Raw genomic sequence first — 21,508 nt, 5'->3', positions numbered from 1 at the left:
CTAGTGAGATGAGGACTGTAGGCAGTGAAGCTCTACCAGCTGACTAAACCAGCACCCCTCAAGATGATTCATTTTTACTGACCACCTTGATGTAAAACCAGACAAACTTCAAAGTTAGAAAAACATAAATGTCTTTTTCCCCTGATAACCAAACATTCAAGTTTCTAAGAAAAATTTATTTCTTATGTCCAAAAGACTTTTCGAAATTGTCTTTATCGCTGTCACACACTTTTTAGTTCTTCAGCAGGCGATTTTAAATTCAGAATCTTGATGATAATTTGAAAGTGCCACAGCTTCATTTTAAGTTTTGTTTGATAAAAAAGCACATCAGTTTCGTTAAGACATGCAATGAGAACGACCTATACAACTATCTTCACATCTAGCTGCTTTGGTAATAAAGCTCAAAGAGCAGGTTAAGATAAAAACTCCTCTGGTTATTACTGAGCGCCATAAATATAAAGCAACTTAAGCAGACGTTTTGTTCACAGATTTAACACAGGGCGCTTCAAGCATCACGTGTATATAAGTCAGGGATGGGCCACTTTGGTCACAGCAAGGGCCACGTTCATTTAATTCTCACTGCCAGAGGGCCAAATTGTAGTAGACAAAAACAATTACGGTCAATTATGTCTCAAATTTATATTAACATACACCAGTTGTCAAATATTATTATGGACATATTTCTGATTTCATGGCAGATTTTGTCATGTTTTCTAAATGTTTCCAATAAATTGATATGTAAAAAATGACCTGAGGGCCACGTTTAGGGTTGATGGGGGCCGCATGTGGCCCCCGTCAAGTTGCCCACCCCTGATATAAGTTAATAGAAACCAACTGCGTCCTGTAACCCAAATAATAATGTAGAATAATACGATATAAACATAGTGGTTGTGCAGTAGACAGGACAAATACCCTGTACAAACAAACAGTAGTGCAGGTTAAATTCCATGCTTTTATTCTGAAGACAAATATCAAACAGGAAGGGGAATGTCTCGTGTCCACGCTCGTGTCCGTTGTGCAGACGGATGTTGTTAAGGGTTTGTAGCTATATAACGTGAACCTCACTACTTGGACAATTTCTTAATTCTGCTGCAAGAAAACTGTCGACATGGCTTCAACGGTACCCATTAAGGTAGTAAACCTGCATTTCACGACACTTTAGCAGTAACAGTAAATGGTGTGTTTATAGGGTTAAAGAGGTAAAATCAGTGATAAATGTTAGCTAGGTAAAGTCATGACAGATGTGCAGCTGAGACAAACAAAGTGCGGGAAAAGCAACTACACATTACACGTTTATTAAAAGTCTGCAGGCTGTTGGACATCAGCTTAATAACACGGTTATATGTCAATTCTGTTTTAACTGGACATTTGAATTATCTAAGTTAATTTTGCACGTGGGCAGGTGAAGTGCTCTCTGCAGCTGTGACTCGAGGCACCGTGACAGCTCAACTCAAAAAGTTAAATATAGGAGGAAATAGAAAGAACCACATTATCACTAAAAATGACTGTAACTACAACAAGTGTTATCTGATTACCTGGGCGGTGTTGCCTTCAGGTGTCTTTTTAAAGTAACTTTTATTTTTAAAACCTAACATACACTTAATGACCACCTGAAATAAAATTAATCTTGGACTTATAAATCTTTTACAAAACAGGTGAAATACTGTCTCAAAGCAAGCCAGAGCTGTACCCACTTTTAAATAGTATCTTTATTCTAAACTGGTTTATGGCATTTGTATTGTTGTACATGTATTTGAATGTATCCTCATATCGTGTTATGGGGTTTTATGTAACTCAATGTTGTACATTTTAATCTGTTTGTTTACACAAAGGCCCCACTGGGGACACGAGTTGGCAATAAGCAATAGTTATATACTCTTTGTGCAGCACATGAGTTTCATGCTTTGTTTTGAAATTATGTTAAATTGCATTGTCCCTATTAAATAACTTAATTCAATTCAATAATTATACGTGACGGTGACGATGCCGGTGTAAAAATACATTTTTAAGTGCCAAAGACATGGATTGAAGACTGAAAAAACAGAAATATAAGCATATGAATTAAAATATATCATGTTATCAGTTGGTTTATTATTCCAGGCAAACAAGCTTCTGTAGATTTACCTCATTCATTTCCATCAAACGTATCCAGGTGTTCTTAAAGGTTAACCCTTAATGTTAGATTTAAGTATGTGAAGAAGAGGAGTGTATGATGGACTCACAGGCCTTTTTCTTTATTTTTTTTTGCTTTGGTTTGTTCATTTCAACAAGCCCAGCATAGATTGGTCTGCGTTTAATAGTGATTTAACAGTGATCCTCTAACCCGTGTTGCTTAGCTTACAGTGTGCCAGAAAAATAAAGATGATAGCTTTCTTTTTAAAAGCATACTTACCTGGGGATATCAGATATTTATAATGTTATCTGCTGAAATGTTTAGGTATAATTAAGCAGCCATTCTTGATTAATATTATAATAGTAGGTGCTGTCTGTCAATATATAAAAAGTCATTTTGATCCGTGATGACTTGGTTTCTTTTTGATTTTCAATTGGATCATCAGTTGTTTATATTTATATATATATATATATATATATATATATATATATATATATGTATTTCGTGTGCAAAGTACTAGTTAGTTATACAGCTATCATATAATTGTGGTTGTAACTGAAGTGTTGGTTTTATTGAAGTAATTTCTTTCCCTTTGAACACTTCTGTTAACCGACTGTAACTGACAGTAAACATGAAAGTAAACAGAGTGATGCTTAAATATATTTACTTATTTGAGTAAATATAATTACCTTCTTAAATGACTGTAAACAAACAATATTTATTTAAAAACATAAACAGCTTAGAGGGAAATGAATAACGGCATCCAGTTAAATGTTTGTGCAGTGAATGAGTGACTGATGTCCTGTGAGCACAGCAGACTTTCAAACAGCAGTTTATTTAAGATCATTTGTGTTTATATTCATGCCCCAATGTCCCTATTCTGAATTAAAAACGCATACAAATTCATTACAGATTCATTTGTAGTACAAATTAAAGCATTGTGGTCAGGTAATAGTCTGATTTTGTATCATTCTCAAAATGTTCGTTTAGATTGGAATAATTGGTGGTTCAGGCCTTGATGATCCGGATATCTTGGAGGGGAGGACTGAACGTTATGTGGACACCCCATATGGAAAGGTCAGTTTTACTTAGTGAGTTTGTGGTCCAAAGATGTTTACTGTCAAATAGAGAAGTGTAAACAATAAGGCTGAATTACTTTACTACGTATTTGCAAGCAAATAATTCCATACAGTCAGTGTTTTGGGGGTCTAAATTAATTGATCTGCTCTTCCTTAGCCGTCAGACGCTCTGATTCTGGGGAAGATCAAAAATGTGGAATGCGTGCTCCTTGCAAGGTAAGAAAGATTGATTTACTTTTTTTTCCAAAGGGAATGGAAATTGTTAGGTCTTTGCACCATCTAGTGGAAGCACCTCACACTTCACACGTGTGTGGATTTGATGTCCTAACTGTTAAACATAAGAATATATTTGAATGTTATTAAATAATATTCCACCACATATTTCCTCCTCTCTATAGGCATGGGAGACAACACACTATAATGCCGTCTAATGTGAACTACCAGGCCAACATCTGGGCATTGAAAGAAGAAGGCTGTACACATCTGTTGGTGACAACAGCTTGTGGCTCACTGCGGGAGGAGATTCAGCCAGGAGACATTGTCATTATAGATCAGTTCATTGATAGGTGAGTGACAAGGGAGCTCTACAGCAGGTTACAGATATTTGTTTTTTCCCCACATTTTTTTAAGGAAGTGCCGGTATTCAGGCCTGTTATTGCATTTCAACTGTATTCTTAACAAGTGTTTTTAAGCAGTTGTCTTTCATTTTAAAAAATGTACAACATATGATCGGTGGAGTACGATTATCTTGGCTCTGCTGAAACTATTTTCCAATCCATTCCAATCCAGTTTTATTCATAAAGGACATTTAAAAACAACAAAAGTTGACCAAAGTGCTACAATCAATTATTAAAAACACATAAACAGTGCAACAAAATGAAACGGGTAAAAAATGAAAATGGTAGTTTAGGCAGGATGAATAAAACAGTAAAGGGAAATTGTTGGTAAGATGAACAGGATACATAAAAGCTTTCTTTCACAATTAGCACCAATTAGCAAATTCCCTATTGCACAAATATGAAGAATTATGATTCTGGCTATCACAGCTATTGTTCCGAACCATTTTCAGTCCTCCACAGAGTTGCCAGTCCACCAGTGATGCTCAGAACTTGGACTGAGAGCATTTTCGGCCAAATATGTTACCTACCAATTCAAATTAAAAAGAATGCAGAAGCAAAGTGCAATCCAGCCCTCACTGCATCCAAATATATACAGAGGTCTGTCACCACTTTAATACTGAAAATTATTAGACCAATATTCTCACACAACAGACTAATTCTTACAAAAACTGCTTATAATATACAATGTTCACCTCACACATATTAATATGTAATTTTAGTGCTTTTTAATCTTTTGAGATGTTATTCTACAAGGCCTCACAATACTCCACAGTAAGATGTTTATGTGAAAAAATGGCCACATTGTTTTGTTGGTATTTTATGAACAAAATCTAACAATTAAATTTAATTTTTAATGATAATGATTTTAATAAACCAAACAAAAATACAAACCTATAACCCAACCTAAGGACACACACACACACACACACACACACACACACACACACACACACACACACACACACACACACACACACACACACACACACACACACACACACTCATTTACAACTGTGAAGAAGGGGTGCAAACAAAAAAGTTAATCTAAAGTGAAGGTGTGTGAAGTACACCAAAGCATACATATCAATATCATCCACCTGTTATTGCTAAATCCAAGCTGTCCACAATGGAATTATCCATAAACAACAAGTTAACCCAAGATTTATGTTTTTATAGATTTTAGAATTTATAGATTATCCCATTTATGTTTACATTTTGAATTGTTAGTTTCCAGAAATTCAGCTGTAATGTCAGGCTGACCTTAATGTGCTCCTCTTAACTTTTGTTATCCAGTTATGATCGTCGACAAGGTGTGTTGTGATACGATTCAAGAATTTTCCCACACATCTCACTGTACTTGGGACTCATGTTACTGTGTGGCTAGCATGTCATATTAGCTGAGTGAGAGAGCTAGAGGACTTGACTCATTAAATACATTTGTTGTGTATTTGTTTTCTATCTCGTACAGTTTGAACACTTTTAACCTTGACCTGGTGTTTTGAAGGGCTTTAAAGTGTCCTAGCTTATTAAAGTTGTTGTGACTTTGAGCTTCTAGCTTTGTTAACAGTCAACACAGATGAGGTGTCGGATTGTATAGAGCTTGAACTTTGCTACTGAGGTATATTTGCTAACAGCCAGGGCTCCTTCCTGTTTGTATCCTGTATCACTTTCTCTGCGGCGTGACAATTCTAGCTGTCAGTTCTTACATACATACATACATACATTCAATTAATTCAGCTAACACCATCTGCAGAGGCATTTACTCTCTGTGGATCTGAATGTTACTACTTTTTTATTGTGAGTGTACAATGACATGGATTGTCTGCTCTGTGTTGGTTTTGATGAGATTTGACCACAAATACTAACGGCAGCTACTGCTCTTTATTATTAAAATCTCTACTCATACCAAAAGTCATTTTGAAGTCTTCATCTAGAAAGGTTCATCTAGAAACCTACACTCGTCCTTCTTCAATGAAATATTTCCTTGTAAACCTGAGAATCTTTCTCATTCATTGACACCTGAAAACAAACTTTCTCAGAGGTGTCAGCCTTCCAGGCATACACACACTAAACAAAGTGAGGCATGACCCTGAGGGAGAGTTGTTTTCTTTCCCTATTAGCATATTGCACACATTCCTTTACACAACACAATATCTACAGTGAGGGCTGCTGTAAGTAGGATGGCTGTTTTCTTACCAGGGATTTGACATACAGCTGGTTAAATTGGTGTATATAGTAAACTGACTTCACATAGTCGTTTCAGTGTGTTTGCCTGTACACTTGTATACGGATGCATCACGTTGCCTGAGGTTCTGGCAGCCAGTGTTGGAGAATCTGATGAATAGTTAAACTATCAAGCACAGGCATGATCTATTTATAAGAAATGAGGAAGTTATAAGTTGGGACTTGTTCAGACTTGTCCTGCAGCATGTGACAGCATGTTTCTAAAGACATCACACTGTTGATGCCACTTTTGTTATGTCACCTCTGCTGCTCCCAACCAAACACTGTTGATATAGAGCTGTGGACTTTGCCAAGTTTAAAGCATCAGTGTCTTACACAGTGACAGAGTTTCACACTCAGGTTTTCAGTTCTAACTTTTGACCTCTTTAATTTGAAATGCTCTGTTTTGCATTTTCACTCTCCATGAATCTGTAGCTGATAGACTGGTCATGGACTGCAATTATATATAGTTCCTTTCTAATATTGTGACCACTCAAAGTGCTTTAGTCAAATGTCCTTATTTACTCCCTCGCGCACATTCATACGCGGGTAGATATGCAAGGCGCCGACCTGCCTATCAGGATCTGGGCAGGTCCTGATGGGGGAGGTGTAAACTCTAAAAACTCTAAAGTTAAGCCAGAAGTGTACTAGCCTATCCCAACTCCTGCATGCGGTGAGATGGCTATGGGAAGCTTTTTGTCCTCTCACTATTTTAGCTTTGCAGCAGCAACTATAGCTGCAGTTTGTTTGTTAGTTACATTATGCAGTATGCTGTTATTCACTACATTGTTAGATCATAGTATTTGTCCAATCAGAGTTTTAATGCTCTGATTTTTTTAAGAATCGCATAACAACAATCATTCCCAATTTGTCCTGTAATAAACATTGTCCATATTTTTCAGAAAACATTCAAAATAGAAGGAAAGCAAAAGAAAAACACAGATTCATATGACATGGATTCATTTTTATGATATCCAAACAGTATGATAAGTATAATGCATCTTTATATCAACCTCTGTATGGTTTATGTATCAGGTAATGGTGCTGTGATTTCCAAAGTTTACAAACTTTCTGTTGAACAACATGTACATGGTGAGGTGCGTTGGAGGTACTCATGGTGTATATAATGCTTAGTTTCCAAAAACAAATCCTTTGTGCATTATATGAATGATTAGAATTTCTGATAATTATAGGCTGTGATTGTCATTCTTTGCCACAGTGTCTCTCTAATGACATTACTAGCTAATGACCAGGTCATGATAACTTGATTTCTATAGCATAAACAGGCATTGTACTCTGCTCAGTTTTTCCCACACACTGCTGTTATTGACTCTCAGTAGGGCGGAGCTGCAGCTGGCTCATACCATTTCAGTATTTACTTTTTTTTTTTTTTCCACTGCCAGCGTTATGCATGATAGAAAAGGTGGGGCATCGTCTTCAAAGATAATTCTTGTCGTAGGTGCTGACATTCATATTATAAATGGTTGAGATAATTATGTCATGAGTATGTGTTCATGTTGACATTTTCTCAGTCAGTGATTAAAAAAAAAAAGATGATATCTTTCAGTGTTACATGAAAGTTGTTACATGAAAGTTGAAGGAACCGGCAGAAGTTTGAGTAAAATAAATTTGAGTAAAATAAATCAAACATAAAATTGACTAAACCTGCTGGGATAATGGTTAACAGCCAAACAAAGGAACATATCTGTGGTTTGAAAGGCTTGGAATTGACTTCCTGTTTTTTTTTTTGTTTTTTTCTAGAACTTCCAAGAGAGCTCAGACGCTCTATGACGGACAGGCCACCAGTCCTACCGGAGTGTGTCACATCCCCATGGCTGAGCCTTTCTGCAACAGAACCAGAGAAGTGAGTCCTTAAATTCCTGCACAGATATCCCATTTTATGTGTGTCATTTCCGGTACTCTCTGTTCTTTGTACAATGATTTCTTTTACATTATTATTGTACATTTTAAATTGGAGTTTTTTTAAAATCACTACTTTTACATTGCCTCTAATTTCCATTTTTGTATGTATCTACCTGCAATCTTGCAATTATTGTTCAGATTCTGCACCAGTAATTTTCGGATATATTCCCCTACAACTGGCACAACAAAAATAGAAGTTTGAAGATGTTGAAGGGGTGAAGAAAGTGGCACATTAGCTGCACAGTTCACACAACCTGTGGTCTCTTAAGCAGTGAGATAAATATCTGACAACAAGAACAGCATATGATGAACTTTAAAGGGGTTGATTAAACAATTAAATGTAATATTGACTTACTGTAATTAAATAAGCAAATGAAATAATGAACCACTGAACCAATGTGGCAAATCGTGTCCTTTGGGCTTTATTGTGTGATAAGCAGTTTTTGGTCACTGGTTCATCATCTTATTTTCATTAAACTACGTCGGCAGCTGACTGAAACACGGGATATTTTATTTAAAATATTTGTTCAAAGAATCAGATGAACATTTATTAACCAGCTCAACAGATCTCACCTCTCATGCCTTTGGTTTGATCAGTAAGTAACTGATGCTCTTCCCCGGTGCAGGTTTTGGTGGAGGTGGCGCGGAGCCTTGGGGTAAAGTGCCATGTACGAGGGACCATGCTGTCCATCGAGGGGCCTCGCTTCTCCTCGAGGGCCGAGAGCCTGATGTTCCGCCAGTGGGGTGCTGACGTCATCAACATGACAACTGTGCCAGAGGTGGTCCTCGCCAAGGAGGCTGGCCTGTGCTATGCCAGCATCGCCATGGCAACAGACTACGACTGTTGGAAGGAACATGAGGAGGCGGTGAGTGGCAGACTTGAGGTCCTCACAGTCTTTTTATTACTTTGATGTCTCTTCTGTCCTTGTTTGTGCCTCGTGTGAGTCATTATGGGCAAAAGGCGGATGCATGGCTGGTGCGCTTTGGGCAACAACACTTCTTCCTTTTTCTGTTTGGTTGCCAGTACACCAAACACTCCAAATTAACCTGTAATTAAAGCGTTATTTGCTTTAAAGTGTCTTTGACTCCTTCAGTTACCAACTTCAAAGAGTTAGCATTTTTTACATTTAGCTTACCCATGACCTTTTACAATCTTAAGTTATGAGCCTGTATACATTCTTCTGGTTTTAATACTTTAATGCTGTCTGCTTTCCACTGAGGTATGGTGGCTACAGATTGGTAACAGTTTTGTTTTAATTATGCTACATTTTCTTGCAACCTAGCAACCATGATGACATCAGTTTTCCCCAAGAATTCCACTCAAGGGCATGTATTCTTTTCTATATTTAGGTCATCTCGTCCTCATTAAGAGGTATCTCTGCTTATTCTACTATTAACATTGTTGAAGAAATTACTAAGACTTGACTCCACACAATAAGACACAGTTCACATCAGATGGCTTACGTTGATGAAAGTTTATACATAAGATCGGCATCGCATATATCCTAAAAGACATTATCGTTGTCAGGGTCATGTCACATTGACCCACCTAGACTAAACTGTGACGTCTATAACACTGGAGCAGACAATAAGTCTACCAAACCTCCTTGCATATATCAGAAAGAACAGTTGACACTCTCTAAGCTGTACTTGGTGTTCTAATAATAGCTGAACTCTGTCAGGTCTGACTGACATTAAAGAACAGTGAATAAACCTAATGACATCTGTACATTATAATCTAAATAACTGCAGAAATTCCACCACAAACATATTTCACTGATATTTTCACTGTATAACCATGTAGGGCCCGTGTGTGTGTGTGTGTGTGTGTGTGTGTGTGTGTGTGTGTGTGTGTGTGTGTGTGTGTGTGTGTGTGTGTGTGTGTGTGTGTGTGTGTGTGTGTGTGTGTGTGTGTGTGTGTGTGTGTGTGTGTGTGTGTGTGTGTGTGTGTGTGTGTGTGTGTGTGTGTGTGTGTGTGTGTGTGTGTGTGTGTGTGTGTGTGTGTGTGTTTTTTAGCGCATTAACTTCTCTACAAATGGTTTACAAATTCTTTCTGGGATTACCCCCTCCGTGTTTACCACATTCTTTTTAACAAGAAAGCGGATTATTATAACAGTTTCAACAGCATTTGCTGGCCCACTTTACATCACCATTAGAGATGATCAGAGTCGGGCTGAGGAACCCCTGATGGTGTAAAACAAGTAACTATTTGCCCTGTGAAATGATTTCAGTACATAAAATTATGCAGCAGCGTTTAAATGCAAGGGTGTACCGCCTGTGTGCCAGGGTTTGTGCTAACAGGCTGCAGAATAAAGTGTATTTCCTTGATCATTATGATGTGTTATGCATAATTCTGCATCCCAAAACCATCCTGATACACAATAAATCATTTAACGCATCATCTACACTCAGCATGCATTCAAACTCAGCCTTTGACCTATTTGACGCAGCCCTCAATTAATACATTTCCAGCAATTGTATTCTGAACTAAAGCCTCCATTAGCAATCAGCCACCTCCAGATTAACGGGTGTTGATTATTGAGTGATGTCTGCAAGGTTGGCTAGCACACGGACAGAAGGAGGATAAAAGAGCCAGTACAATTTGTGTGATGAAGACCTTGTGAATGAAGAGAACAGAACTTCTGCTTCAATGTTAAGTACATGTGTAAGAGACTTAACAGAAGAAAGCTTTAAGAGCGGTGATATTAAAACTTGTGTGCAGATTTTTCCTCATTTTGTGAAAGCCTAGATCACAATAAAACCATTATTACTTCATCACATTAGACCCACCCACGTTCTCTCTGTGCCTAATGTGATTGTGACACAGCAAGTTATAAATCTGTTTTTTTATGAATTTTAAAAAAATGTGCCTGATATAACCACCCAAACACAGATCTATGAATCTGGAAATGTATTGCACTTTGGATTGCAAAAGACAGTTTCATTTTTCATGATTATATTTCTTTCTTCTTTTCACTTCCTTTTCTCCAATTGTTAGATTTGTAATTGCATTTAAAAGATTGCGCTTGTTTACTGTAAACCACAGTGATCTGTCTCTTCCTTTTGCAGGAAACTTGATCTCACAGCGCATTAAGTCCTCCTCACATGTCTTTCTGATCATTTTGAACACTTACACAGACGGTAACAAACTGTGAGGGGTCACAATAAGTTGGCATAGGGAAGACATTTTCTTTTCTTCATCAAACTAACAAACATGATTTTGTATATTTTTTAAAGAAGTTTAAATGATAGCATAAATAATTTGTGCTTTCACTTTAAACAAAATTGATCTCTTTTGCAATAGTCACCGTCCTTCCTTAAAGTTGTCAGCCTACGGACATTTGAGCCGATATGCAGAACAGTGCTGAATTGTTGTTGAAAACAACAAGTCTTTTCTTTATCATGAACATGTTGAAGCTGTTTTATTACAGCTAACATACTTTCAGAACATTACTTTTTTAAGATAAACACAATGTTTGTAGCATACGTGTTATTCATTTTACTTGCGCAAGTGGTTTTCACCATCTGTGCTCCGTATGCACACTTGAGTGTCTGTGGCTTCTTATGGCTTCCGAGTGACCTCAGGAAGACACTGTTGATAGAGCAGTTGATGAACTGTGTGGGTGAGTTTTGGCATATTTGTCACGGATCCAGCCAGTCTCACAACTCAACTTCCGAGTTCCTGCAGCTGACCTCTTCCCCCTCCTGTTGCAGAACACTCGCCACATCCTTCCGCCTCACCCCTCCGCACCAATCCAGTCTTAATACCAACTCCTGCCCCCACTATCCACCCCCCCCCCCCCACAGTCAATTTGCTTGCCAGCCTCCGGTGGAAGCCCTGCCAGAGGAGGTTGAGTCACACTGAGTCATCAGCCTCACTGTCTTTAACCCCGGCAAACAGCAAAAAAAAAGATTAACATTAACCCAGCCGAGTAGGACGAGTAGGAGGACGAGAAGGACATGAAAACAAAGCACGAAAGCAGTGAAGGGAGGGGTTAATGAAGGGTGCAGGAGGTAAATATGAGCACAGAGCAGAAATGGTGTCGCAGCTTTGTTTTACACTGCACATCTGGTCCATTATTTTTTTTATCTTTTTACATTATTCCATACAGATTTACTCAAGTATTTTGTCTTAGTCTTGTGACCAAGGCCTCGGCCTTTCTGTATCATAAACAGAATGACTCATTGGAGTTGAGCTGGTTCCTAGGAAAACAATTTACTGATCGTCACATCTTAAAGGCTTACCATGTGACTTCCAGAACAGAATTTCTGATCAAAACAAATGCTCTCTATCAAGCTCCCCCCTCCCCTCCTGTCTCCACCTCTCCCCTGCTCCTCAGTTGTTGTGTTTGTTTTTTTTTAGGCCATAGAAAGTCTGGTCTTCGGTTTGAAAAGTTTGTTGGTTTTTCTTCAGTCGTACTCTTTCGACGACACTCGGTTAAAATGCAGCTAGCGCAGTTTTCCTGTGTGGGCGCAGGGCTGACGCTATTCCCTCACATGATGGCGGGGCTTACGGTTGGACAGGAAAGGGTCTGCGTCCAGTCATAAAAAGCATGTATGAAACACGTTCGAGTCACTTAGCGAGACATAAACAAGATGCAGGGGGTGTCGTCCCATCCATGTGAACACAGAGACCAGAAAAACAAATTAAAAGGGAGTTATTCTTCACTCCCTTTTTTAGGAAGTCTTTACTACACAATCTATTTTGATATATAGATATATATTCGTCATATTAATATTCAGAATGTCGCATATTATGCCTTTTAAGTTAATGAAAGTTTTACTCCAACCAGCTCGTCTTCTGTCAACAATGGAATGCTGGAACTCTTAACATTTATTCCTTATAATGTGACTTTTTTTTTTTTAGAATTTATATGTAATTTCAGCATATAAATTGAAATACACTGCTTTCACTGCTGATATAACTTAATGATAATTCTGTTCTATTGCTGCCTAAAATACTGTCAGTTAAAATTCCCCTGAAAATGTTCTGAAAAGGGGGGTGTTAAAGTTTAGTTTAGTTTTTTGGGATCCCCATTAGCTGCAGCATTGCAACAGCTATTCTTCCTGGGGTCCTCACAACAGACTTTACATAGTGACAATGCAACCATTACAACACATCACAACACATAACATTAAAGTGTCATGGTAAAAAGTACCAGTGGAGCAGTTTATTTTATATTACCTCATGTTCTTTATGCATTTATTTCATTTTGATCGTTTACAAAAATAAACTATTTTTTTAATTAGACTTTGCATTTATATGGAAATGTACTGATGGAAATGCTGTTTTTTTTTAGAAATCTGGGCGATCTCTACGAGATACAGACGTAAAAAAAAATGTTTTAATTGGTGCTTCATGAGAAAGAGAAAAACGGTATCTTAGGCCTTATATCCAGCAGATCTGGTGATTTCTGTGTACACATGATTGGGTGACTTGTGGAGTTGGCAACAGTAAGTTGAGTTAAACATTCAGACATTCCTCATAAAATCTGCGTTTAAACAAAAGTGAAAATAAATACTGTAAGATGAATATGAACATAGATTTAACACATTTTTTTATTGTTATCCCAGCAGCAGCTACGTCGGTTTTGTGGTTTAATTTGTAACAATGTTTCAGGTCATGTTCGTCTTTGTAACCTGCTACTGGATGCTTTGAATTTTTTTTGGGATCAATAAAGTATCTATCTATCTATCTATCTATCTATCTATCTATGATTTCAATGGATACTGTAGATAGTGTCTTCCTCACATCATTCTGTTACAAATAATCACTGTTGTTAGATTCACAGTGTGTGCATGGTCTCTAGAATCAGAGAAAATACTTGTTTATGTTCATATTTGGGAACTACAAAGGGATTGTGATAGTTGAGAGGAAGTGAATTTTATTACCTGGGGGCTGTTTTTTCTTCCCTTATCACAGGTCTGTGTTGACAACGTACTCAAGACAATGAAGGAAAACGCCAACAAAGCCAGCAGTATCCTGCTCACCGCAATACCCCAGATTAGTCAGATGGACTGGGCTCAGACAATGAAGACCTTGAAAGTAAGTAGTTAACTACAATGATTCATTTCCATGCAGCAGGCCATGGGGACGTTATGAAAGACGGTTTGTTTACCTTTTAAAGTCCCATTAAAAATGTCTCTATTACACTGAAAGTTCAAAAGAATGCTCTAAAGCTTGGAGTGTCACCACTTTCAACAAACGACCTGTTTATGACTGTTATTGATTCTGTGCAGCCACAAGTGGGACGAGACTGTTACTTTCATCTGAGTGGCTAACTCTCAGACTCTCATTGTGCTGTGCCCAACTTTAAATAGTGTTATGAAATGACAAGCTGGGTTACCTTTTTTATTGAGGTTCACAACTAGAATGAAGATACACTACAACCATTAATCTATTACAGTCAATAAACTTAATATAGTGATAAATGTTGAAGAAATATAAGAATAGTGCACCTGTATTACATCGATTTCACCCCTGAAAACCACGTAACTAAAGCCGTTTTCACTTACACACTCCTCACAACTTCTAGAGAATTTCAGAAGGACTGATCCTGATATCCTCCTCATCTGGTTGTTCACACATGCATCTCACAGCAGACCCAGTGGGGGGTGGGGGGGGTTTATCATCGCCTGAGGCAAGACAAAAGAATGACACAGGAGATTATTTGCCCATATATCAATGCTACTTGAAGTTCAACAAAGTGAGGAACACACTGGGCAACATGCACTAAGATCATGAAGGTCGCATGCAAACAATCTATGGTCATGCACTGATTGCAGACAGTTAACGTCGCTACCCCCATCCCACTCCCTCGGGGTGAATTCTCCCGGTACTATCCGACTGCGTTCTCACATCAGCTCACTCAGAGTTTCCGCGGAAAAAATACAAGCGGTCTGACAGGAGAAACTCTGGGTGAAGTTCAAGTGGAAAATCTGCCTGCTTGTGTTTACACATACAGCTCACCCTGAAAACTTTGTGCGAGTGTGAAAGCACTATTACAGCATTGTTTTACACTCAGTACATCCTTTTCATCCTTGTTGAGTGTTTAAAAGTTATTTTTGCAATGACCGCCTCATTAACTTCAACGTTCTATGTAAATGACCACACCTACTGAGTACTTTGACTTTCATGAAACAGACACTGCAGACAACTTTCACATGCTCTTACGGTTGATGTGTATCTTTGACGCATTCATTAAATACCAGCTGTTTTCTTCCTTCTGTTACAGTCAATGGCACAATCTTCAGTAATGTTACCAAAACACTAAGTGCGCAGAAAACTTTGAAGTAGACCCAAGACACCTCCGGCACCGACACGGACTGCAGACTCAACTTTGACTCATCACTGAACTACAAGAAAAGTGCCTCACATAAGTAATGCATGGACTCTGTCATCAGCCTGTGTTTAAATAAGTGTTATTTTTAAAAAACAAAACTACACATTACCACCTTTCTTCATACTAATTCATAGGTCTGTTTTTTTCTCTTGAACAATAACCAGTATTGTCACTCCTGCGGGGGTTTTCAATCACTTCATTTCACAAAGTCAACCAAGATTTTTAGCCTTACATTACAGTATTGTTTGGGGAAATATACATTTGTGGTTCTTTACATTTCTATATTTGTGCTGTTTCAAATGTACAAATTTGTTGCCGCTGAACAATCGGTGTCTTTATAGCTGTTTACAACACAAGTACAATAAAGGCTTTGCTAGTGTAGCACATGAAAACTTAATGTCATAGTCACATCTGATCGTTTACTCACTATTCCACATTCCATCTATTTTACTGTGCTATTTAACCTATGTATTGGTTTAAACAAGTCATTTAAAGGCAGGGTGTGTCATTATCTCCAGATACACGTTTTGGTTGAAATTGTCAGTAGGTCATGACAGAAATTAATAATTCATGTGCTCATAAAAAAGAATGAAGAAAATCAGTCATCTGTAGCAACTGTAAGCCTGTAAAAACTTTGAACAATGTCTGCCACGAGGTACCAAACTGATGAACCAATCCCGCCTCCCTGTCTCCCTGCTCCCTTTGCGTGCACTGGCCCACAAAGCGTGTCACCGGTGACAGAGTTTATACTGTGAGTTTATACTATGAATTTACTCACCGCTTTATGAGACATGAGATGATGTAGTTTCTAATCAATGCAAGCGGTGAGCTGAGGTCCACTTCTGGAGAAACGGCGCTCATGCATTTAAGTGAGGGGTGTGTTTTTTTTGTGGGAGCAGAGAGGGGAGTGGGTGTAGAAGGACTTTCGAAATCATGCTGGTTTTTTCGAAAATGACCAACCCTGACATCCACGTTTGGTAAGGCCAGTTGGAACTCTTCTCATTCAGTAAAGATTTGACATTACTGATAAACTATTTAACATTTTTAAACCTGAAAACAAAGAAACAATGATTTTATTTACTCTCCACGACAGTTAAATGTGTTTAAAGGAAGTACTCTGACCTTTTATTTATCTTCTGTTTTCCAGATGTTATTATGTCAGCTTATTAATAGTACTGATTGCTGTTTAAAACACATGTTCTGATCATACTTGTTTATTTTTTGAACCACTCAGGTAAATAGACTTTTTTTTTTTACAAAGCTACAAAATGACGAGTTTGTAGCCGTGACGGTCGGGTGCCCTCTCAGACCGCACAACTGGACGTCATCACCCTGCTCAGTATCTGATGAAATGTGTTGTTAGTTCTGCTTTGTTCCCCTGTCTCAACTTCAATACACCATGAAGGTTAAATATCAGAATAAAAAGGATGAAGAAAAAACATCATGCTTTAAAGGTTGTTTTTTTTTGCATGAACAAAAATATCTTAATGTTTGTTATTATAGTTGAGATTAAAAGTTTTTAGCACATGCTAAATCCCATCTGCAGAGGAATGAACAGTGGAACACACTCTTCTGTGTGCTAACAAGGCTGCAGAGCATTAATAAAATAATTTAGAAAAGGAAAAGACAAGATAGAAAATAAATCCCTTTCATTGAAAGTCATGATGACCAGAATTAGGTAGAAACAGTCTGGCATTGTTCATTTTTAAATATCAGGACTAAGTATATACATTGTACACAAGCATGGATCCTAAACTTTAATTCAAGAGAGACAAAACAATAGTTTTTTGGTTTTGTGTTTTTCTTTCTTAACAATCCTCTATTTTACAGAATGGCAGGCTAACTCCATTTCCCCCTTAGGCCAATAATTTATACAAACCTGTTTTTACAAATCCTATTGGTTTATTTATAACATGTTTTCCTATTTCTGTTTCTACTTCTTTATTCTTTAAAAAAAAAAAAACAGCTCAATTGTGTTATTTTTATAACACAAAAAATACTGTTTAAGATGAGCATGTCTATCCTAACTTTAACGTAAAACAATTCAAATGATGGCCTTCAATTTTAAATTCATAGATTTTTTTTTTGTGTGAACTGAAAAATTGCCTGAAAATTACATCAGCAAATACAATTTAAAAAAAAAAAAAAAAAAAAAGGATTGGCTCAGCCTTGATCCTGAGGCCGGATTAACCACGGGCCTTTGTAGCCTAAAATGAACCCTTCAGTGTTTGGAAAAAGAAAATGCTCGTTCTATCTTTTTCTCTGCCAATACTCCTACAAACCTGTTTGGGTTGATATATTCACTCCTTTAGGCAACACATGTTCTTCAAACAAATTTAAACTGCCAAATGTATTCAAATGCTCTTTTTGAATAAACAAACATTGATAGATTTATTGAAGTATTTATTTTTCCTGTACCAATTATGGTTCGTCGACTATGTAAAGCAAAAACAAACATAATACTAAAAACGCCTTGTCTTACATTTGAATAAATTACATTTTATCTCAGATCTTAAAATCTTTTGTACAAATAGGAAATGAGACTTTAAGACCCTGCAGAATCAAAGACAACAACGAGGAAAAAGTGCATCAATTGGACACTCAAGTGCAAAACATCTGTTATGGCTATTGCGTTGGCTATATTTGTCACTGAAAAATATGACTAATCTTATCAGAAACCATAAGATTTCTGACTGTTAAAAAAAATCACATTAAAACTGTAGATGTTCCCTGTGAGCTTATCCGATTTTTTTGATACAGCGGAAGTAAAAAAAAAAAAGAAAAAAGAATGATGTACGGCCTATTTGTCCTAACAGTGACTGTGCCCGTATAGATAGGCCGCTATTTCGTTAACATTAATAGTAATATTCCTATTCCGAAAATAAGGCCAGCCAATAAATAAATAAAGCTGATATAACAGCAAAACAGTCTGTATGCATAATTTAGGCTGCAGGCCTCTCCGGGCCTCGTTTCTCTGAACTCTGAGTCCACATTCAGAAGAAGCAGCAAAGGGGATTTAATATCACAGCGTCCGGGAGATTATTCCAGAGAATCCAGAAAATCAACCACATTTGTATAGCCGTATTTACCGGCCAAATCTCTAGGCCGAAGGTTGTCCTTGTCCCTGGCCTGCGGGTTTGCTTTGAACTCCACCAGCAGCTTCACGGTGTCCAGGAAGCCCATCCTGGCCGCGTCGTGCAGCGGGGTGTGCTCGGTGCTGCGGTCCGCCACGTTGGGATTCGCTCCGTGCGTAAGTAACAGCCGTGCCACCGGCGTGCTGCCCATCATCATCACCTTCACAACAACATGACAGTGAGTCACCATCTCATATAACCTGATTACCACCATAAAACCATCAAAATAAATTAATGTTTAAACTTGACATGGAATTCAAACCGGAGCATAAAGACTCATGCAGCTGCACTTTAATAAAGCCTGTTATCACACCGAGCAGAAATGAACAGCCTACATCCTCAGATATTTTATTAGAATATATTTAATCTATTGAAAATAATATTTGAAGAATAAAATGTAAAAACCTATAGGCTATATATATATATATATATATATAAAAAAGAATACAGATGTCAAGGGACTAGGCTATATCAAGTAGAGTTAGTCTACGTAAAGTCATCGGCTAAGCAATAAAAATCATTTAATCTTAACTCTTTAATGAGCCTCTGGAAGCATCCACATACCTGACATATCATGCAAGGTGACAACGAAATGCCAACGCTACGGGTTGAACAGCAGCCTTTAAGGCGTGTGCTATTAACATTTAGTTTCGTTTTCTTATATCTGAAAGACAAATGGTCGTCTATCAAATTAACTGAGACAAAAAAAGTGTGTTGTTTTTTTCTTAGGAGGCCCTAAGAACCGAATTAATCCAAGTTCAGTCACAAAGGCCCTTCATCTGCACTTAAAAGAACAAACCAGTCTGTAATAGCCTATAATACACAATATTTATGATTAAAGATAAAAGACTTTGGGCAGTAGGGAATACTGGCTTTCAGTGGAAATGTTTTTATTTTTTTATCGAACCATGTTTTTATGGGAATTTATAGTGAGCCGGGCTTTAATGACACCATGTAGGCCTATGTTTAATACAATCAGAATAGTACAGTTTATTCTACTAGGCTGGTCGTCACCTGAATACAAATTTTCAAGGTTTTCTTTAAACCTTAAAAATGTCCCAGAGGCCTTTAGAGATTATGCTGTTTTTGGCTCCTGCATTTATGCACATTCTTAAAAACTTGAAGTTTATTTTCCATAATCTTAAAAATAAATGATGTTACCTGGACAGCCTCTAAAGGGAGAGCTGCATACTGTTATAAGTTAACTAAGTTTGATGCCCGAACATACACACACGGCCCCGGACTGCACCTCTATTTTAGGACGCGTTGATTTCTCTACAGTGTAAATAAATGATTTATACACTTCTACACATATTATCAATGGGCTACTTGTTGTCATTTAAAGCTGTGCAGTGATTCAAACTGACTTTATGAATCACATTTTCATTGTGAATATGGGCCTCTGTGGGCTGCATCTGCACTGACCTGTAGTGCGGATCGTCCGAAATGATTGAGCCCGTTAACTTGAGCTCCTTTCCGCAGAAGATCCTCCACATCTGCCGTGTTCCCCTTCGCTGCAGCAGCTGTCAGCTCATCCTCCAGAGTCATTGTCATGTCCCGCAACCCTGCGGCGATAACAAACCTTCGCGACAGATTGCACTGACAGGTAGGCTGGTGATGAGGATGATGCCTATTTTTTGAGGAAAAAGAAAAACAGCTGAAAAAAAAAAAAAAAGAAGCCAGCCGCGAGTTGGTGAGTCAAATATTCACGTGTGGACGTGTGGCCGCTGCTCTCAGACGTCCACGGCTCCACAGTTTTTCCGGTCAGCCGGTTGTCTGAGTCGGAGAAGTGATCGTTGCATCGCCTCGTCCAACCGATCGGTTGGTGTGTGTCCGGGCTTGCCTCGGTTTAAAAAGGTGACGTCACTAGCTCTGCAGTGGCGCGATTGTGCGCATGCGCAGACCGTCACGCTGACTTGCTCTCCCCGACAGCTGATAATATTTCAGTTTACTCTGAGTTTACCACACGTTCCTGTTTCAAGACGATGGTAATGTAGTAAACATTTAATAAACATATTAATGTGAACATTTTTAAATTATTTTGTAGATCGTTTTCTTTCAAATTAAACGATCTGACTCTGATTCTGGTTTTGAAATAAACGCTGATTTGTTTACGTGTTATGCTACTTTTATACCTGTTTCAAGACACGATCTTGGCTATAACTTCTTAACCCTGAAGGAAATATTTTTAAAGACCTGAAGTTGACTGATTTAATAGCTGCTCTGGAGCTTTCAATGTGGTATGATCTTCTTCAAACATACAGTTGTTATTGTGTAAATAATTGTATGGTAACATAGGCTATCCACTCTAAATAAGAATACACATCTAAAACAAAAAAAAGTTAACAATACTAGAAGCGAAGGGGAATCTTAAATCTTAATTAAACCACATATAACTTTAGGAAAGCTTACATACGCTACTTATTCAGAATGTGGTCAAGTAAAGTGCTAAAGCTTTTAAACTGTGAGATGACTGAAGTAGCACAATTTGTTAAGGTGACATATGACAATAGTTGATAAGCAGTATTGAACTGAATGAGTATTTCCTGTAATAGATTCAAAGTAAGCTTGATTTGCTTCTGCTGTACTGTATTGGGGTAAAAAAAAAAGAAAAAAAAAAGGATTTTAGAGTCATCCTATTTCAACTTTAAACTCTGATAAGACACTTTTGTAATACAGCCTCACATTCTCTGGGGAAGTTATCCTCAGTATGTTTCTGTAGAGCATAGGCCTACCTGATATTCATGACAGCAAATCAAGTTGCAAAGTAGTGACAGATTAACAATAAAACTGGGGCCAGTTCTGCTGAGCAGATTAAAAATCGATTTTGAACAGGACGCTGAGGTATGTTAACAGAGTTGACCTCTCAATAGAGGCCTTTCATAAAAAATGATAAGAATGCTGCTCATTCGCCGTGTTAGAAGAGACAGCAGCTATTGTGTGTAAATCAATGGTTTCTTTATTTGTTAATGTCTTAAAAACATATGAGCTAAAGTAACACAAAGTTATAATGTACTTTTGACATGTCATCGCACTCTACTATGCTTCTCCGTTCTTTAACCTGATGATTAAC

At 37.7% G+C, this 21,508-nt stretch overlaps 2 protein-coding genes across 2 annotated transcripts; one reads left to right on the top strand and one right to left on the bottom strand.

Moving 5' to 3' along the window:
• Positions 1-808: 808 nt before the first annotated feature.
• On the top strand, positions 809-16,742 carry mtap (methylthioadenosine phosphorylase). The gene is made up of 8 exons (XM_020648425.3): positions 809-1,132; positions 3,104-3,190; positions 3,350-3,408; positions 3,591-3,758; positions 7,797-7,899; positions 8,585-8,824; positions 13,882-14,004; positions 15,194-16,742. Exons 1-8 carry the CDS (start codon positions 1,109-1,111, stop codon positions 15,230-15,232), a joined length of 843 nt encoding a protein of 280 aa, XP_020504081.1. The 5' UTR covers positions 809-1,108; the 3' UTR covers positions 15,233-16,742.
• A 945-nt stretch (positions 16,743-17,687) lies between these two features.
• Positions 17,688-20,279, bottom strand: cdkn2a/b (cyclin-dependent kinase inhibitor 2A/B (p15, inhibits CDK4)). The gene is made up of 2 exons (XM_020648426.3): positions 19,861-20,279; positions 17,688-18,595 (listed from the first exon to the last, which is right to left on the bottom strand). Exons 1-2 carry the CDS (start codon positions 19,987-19,989, stop codon positions 18,341-18,343), a joined length of 384 nt encoding a protein of 127 aa, XP_020504082.2. The 5' UTR covers positions 19,990-20,279; the 3' UTR covers positions 17,688-18,340.
• Between the last annotated feature and the right edge of the window lie 1,229 nt (positions 20,280-21,508).

Source organism: Labrus bergylta, chromosome 1 (assembly GCF_963930695.1).
Source record: "Labrus bergylta chromosome 1, fLabBer1.1, whole genome shotgun sequence".
Taxonomy (NCBI): domain Eukaryota; kingdom Metazoa; phylum Chordata; class Actinopteri; order Labriformes; family Labridae; genus Labrus; species Labrus bergylta.
Note: the sequence above shows the minus strand (reverse complement) of the source record. Positions and strands in the feature narration are given on the sequence as shown.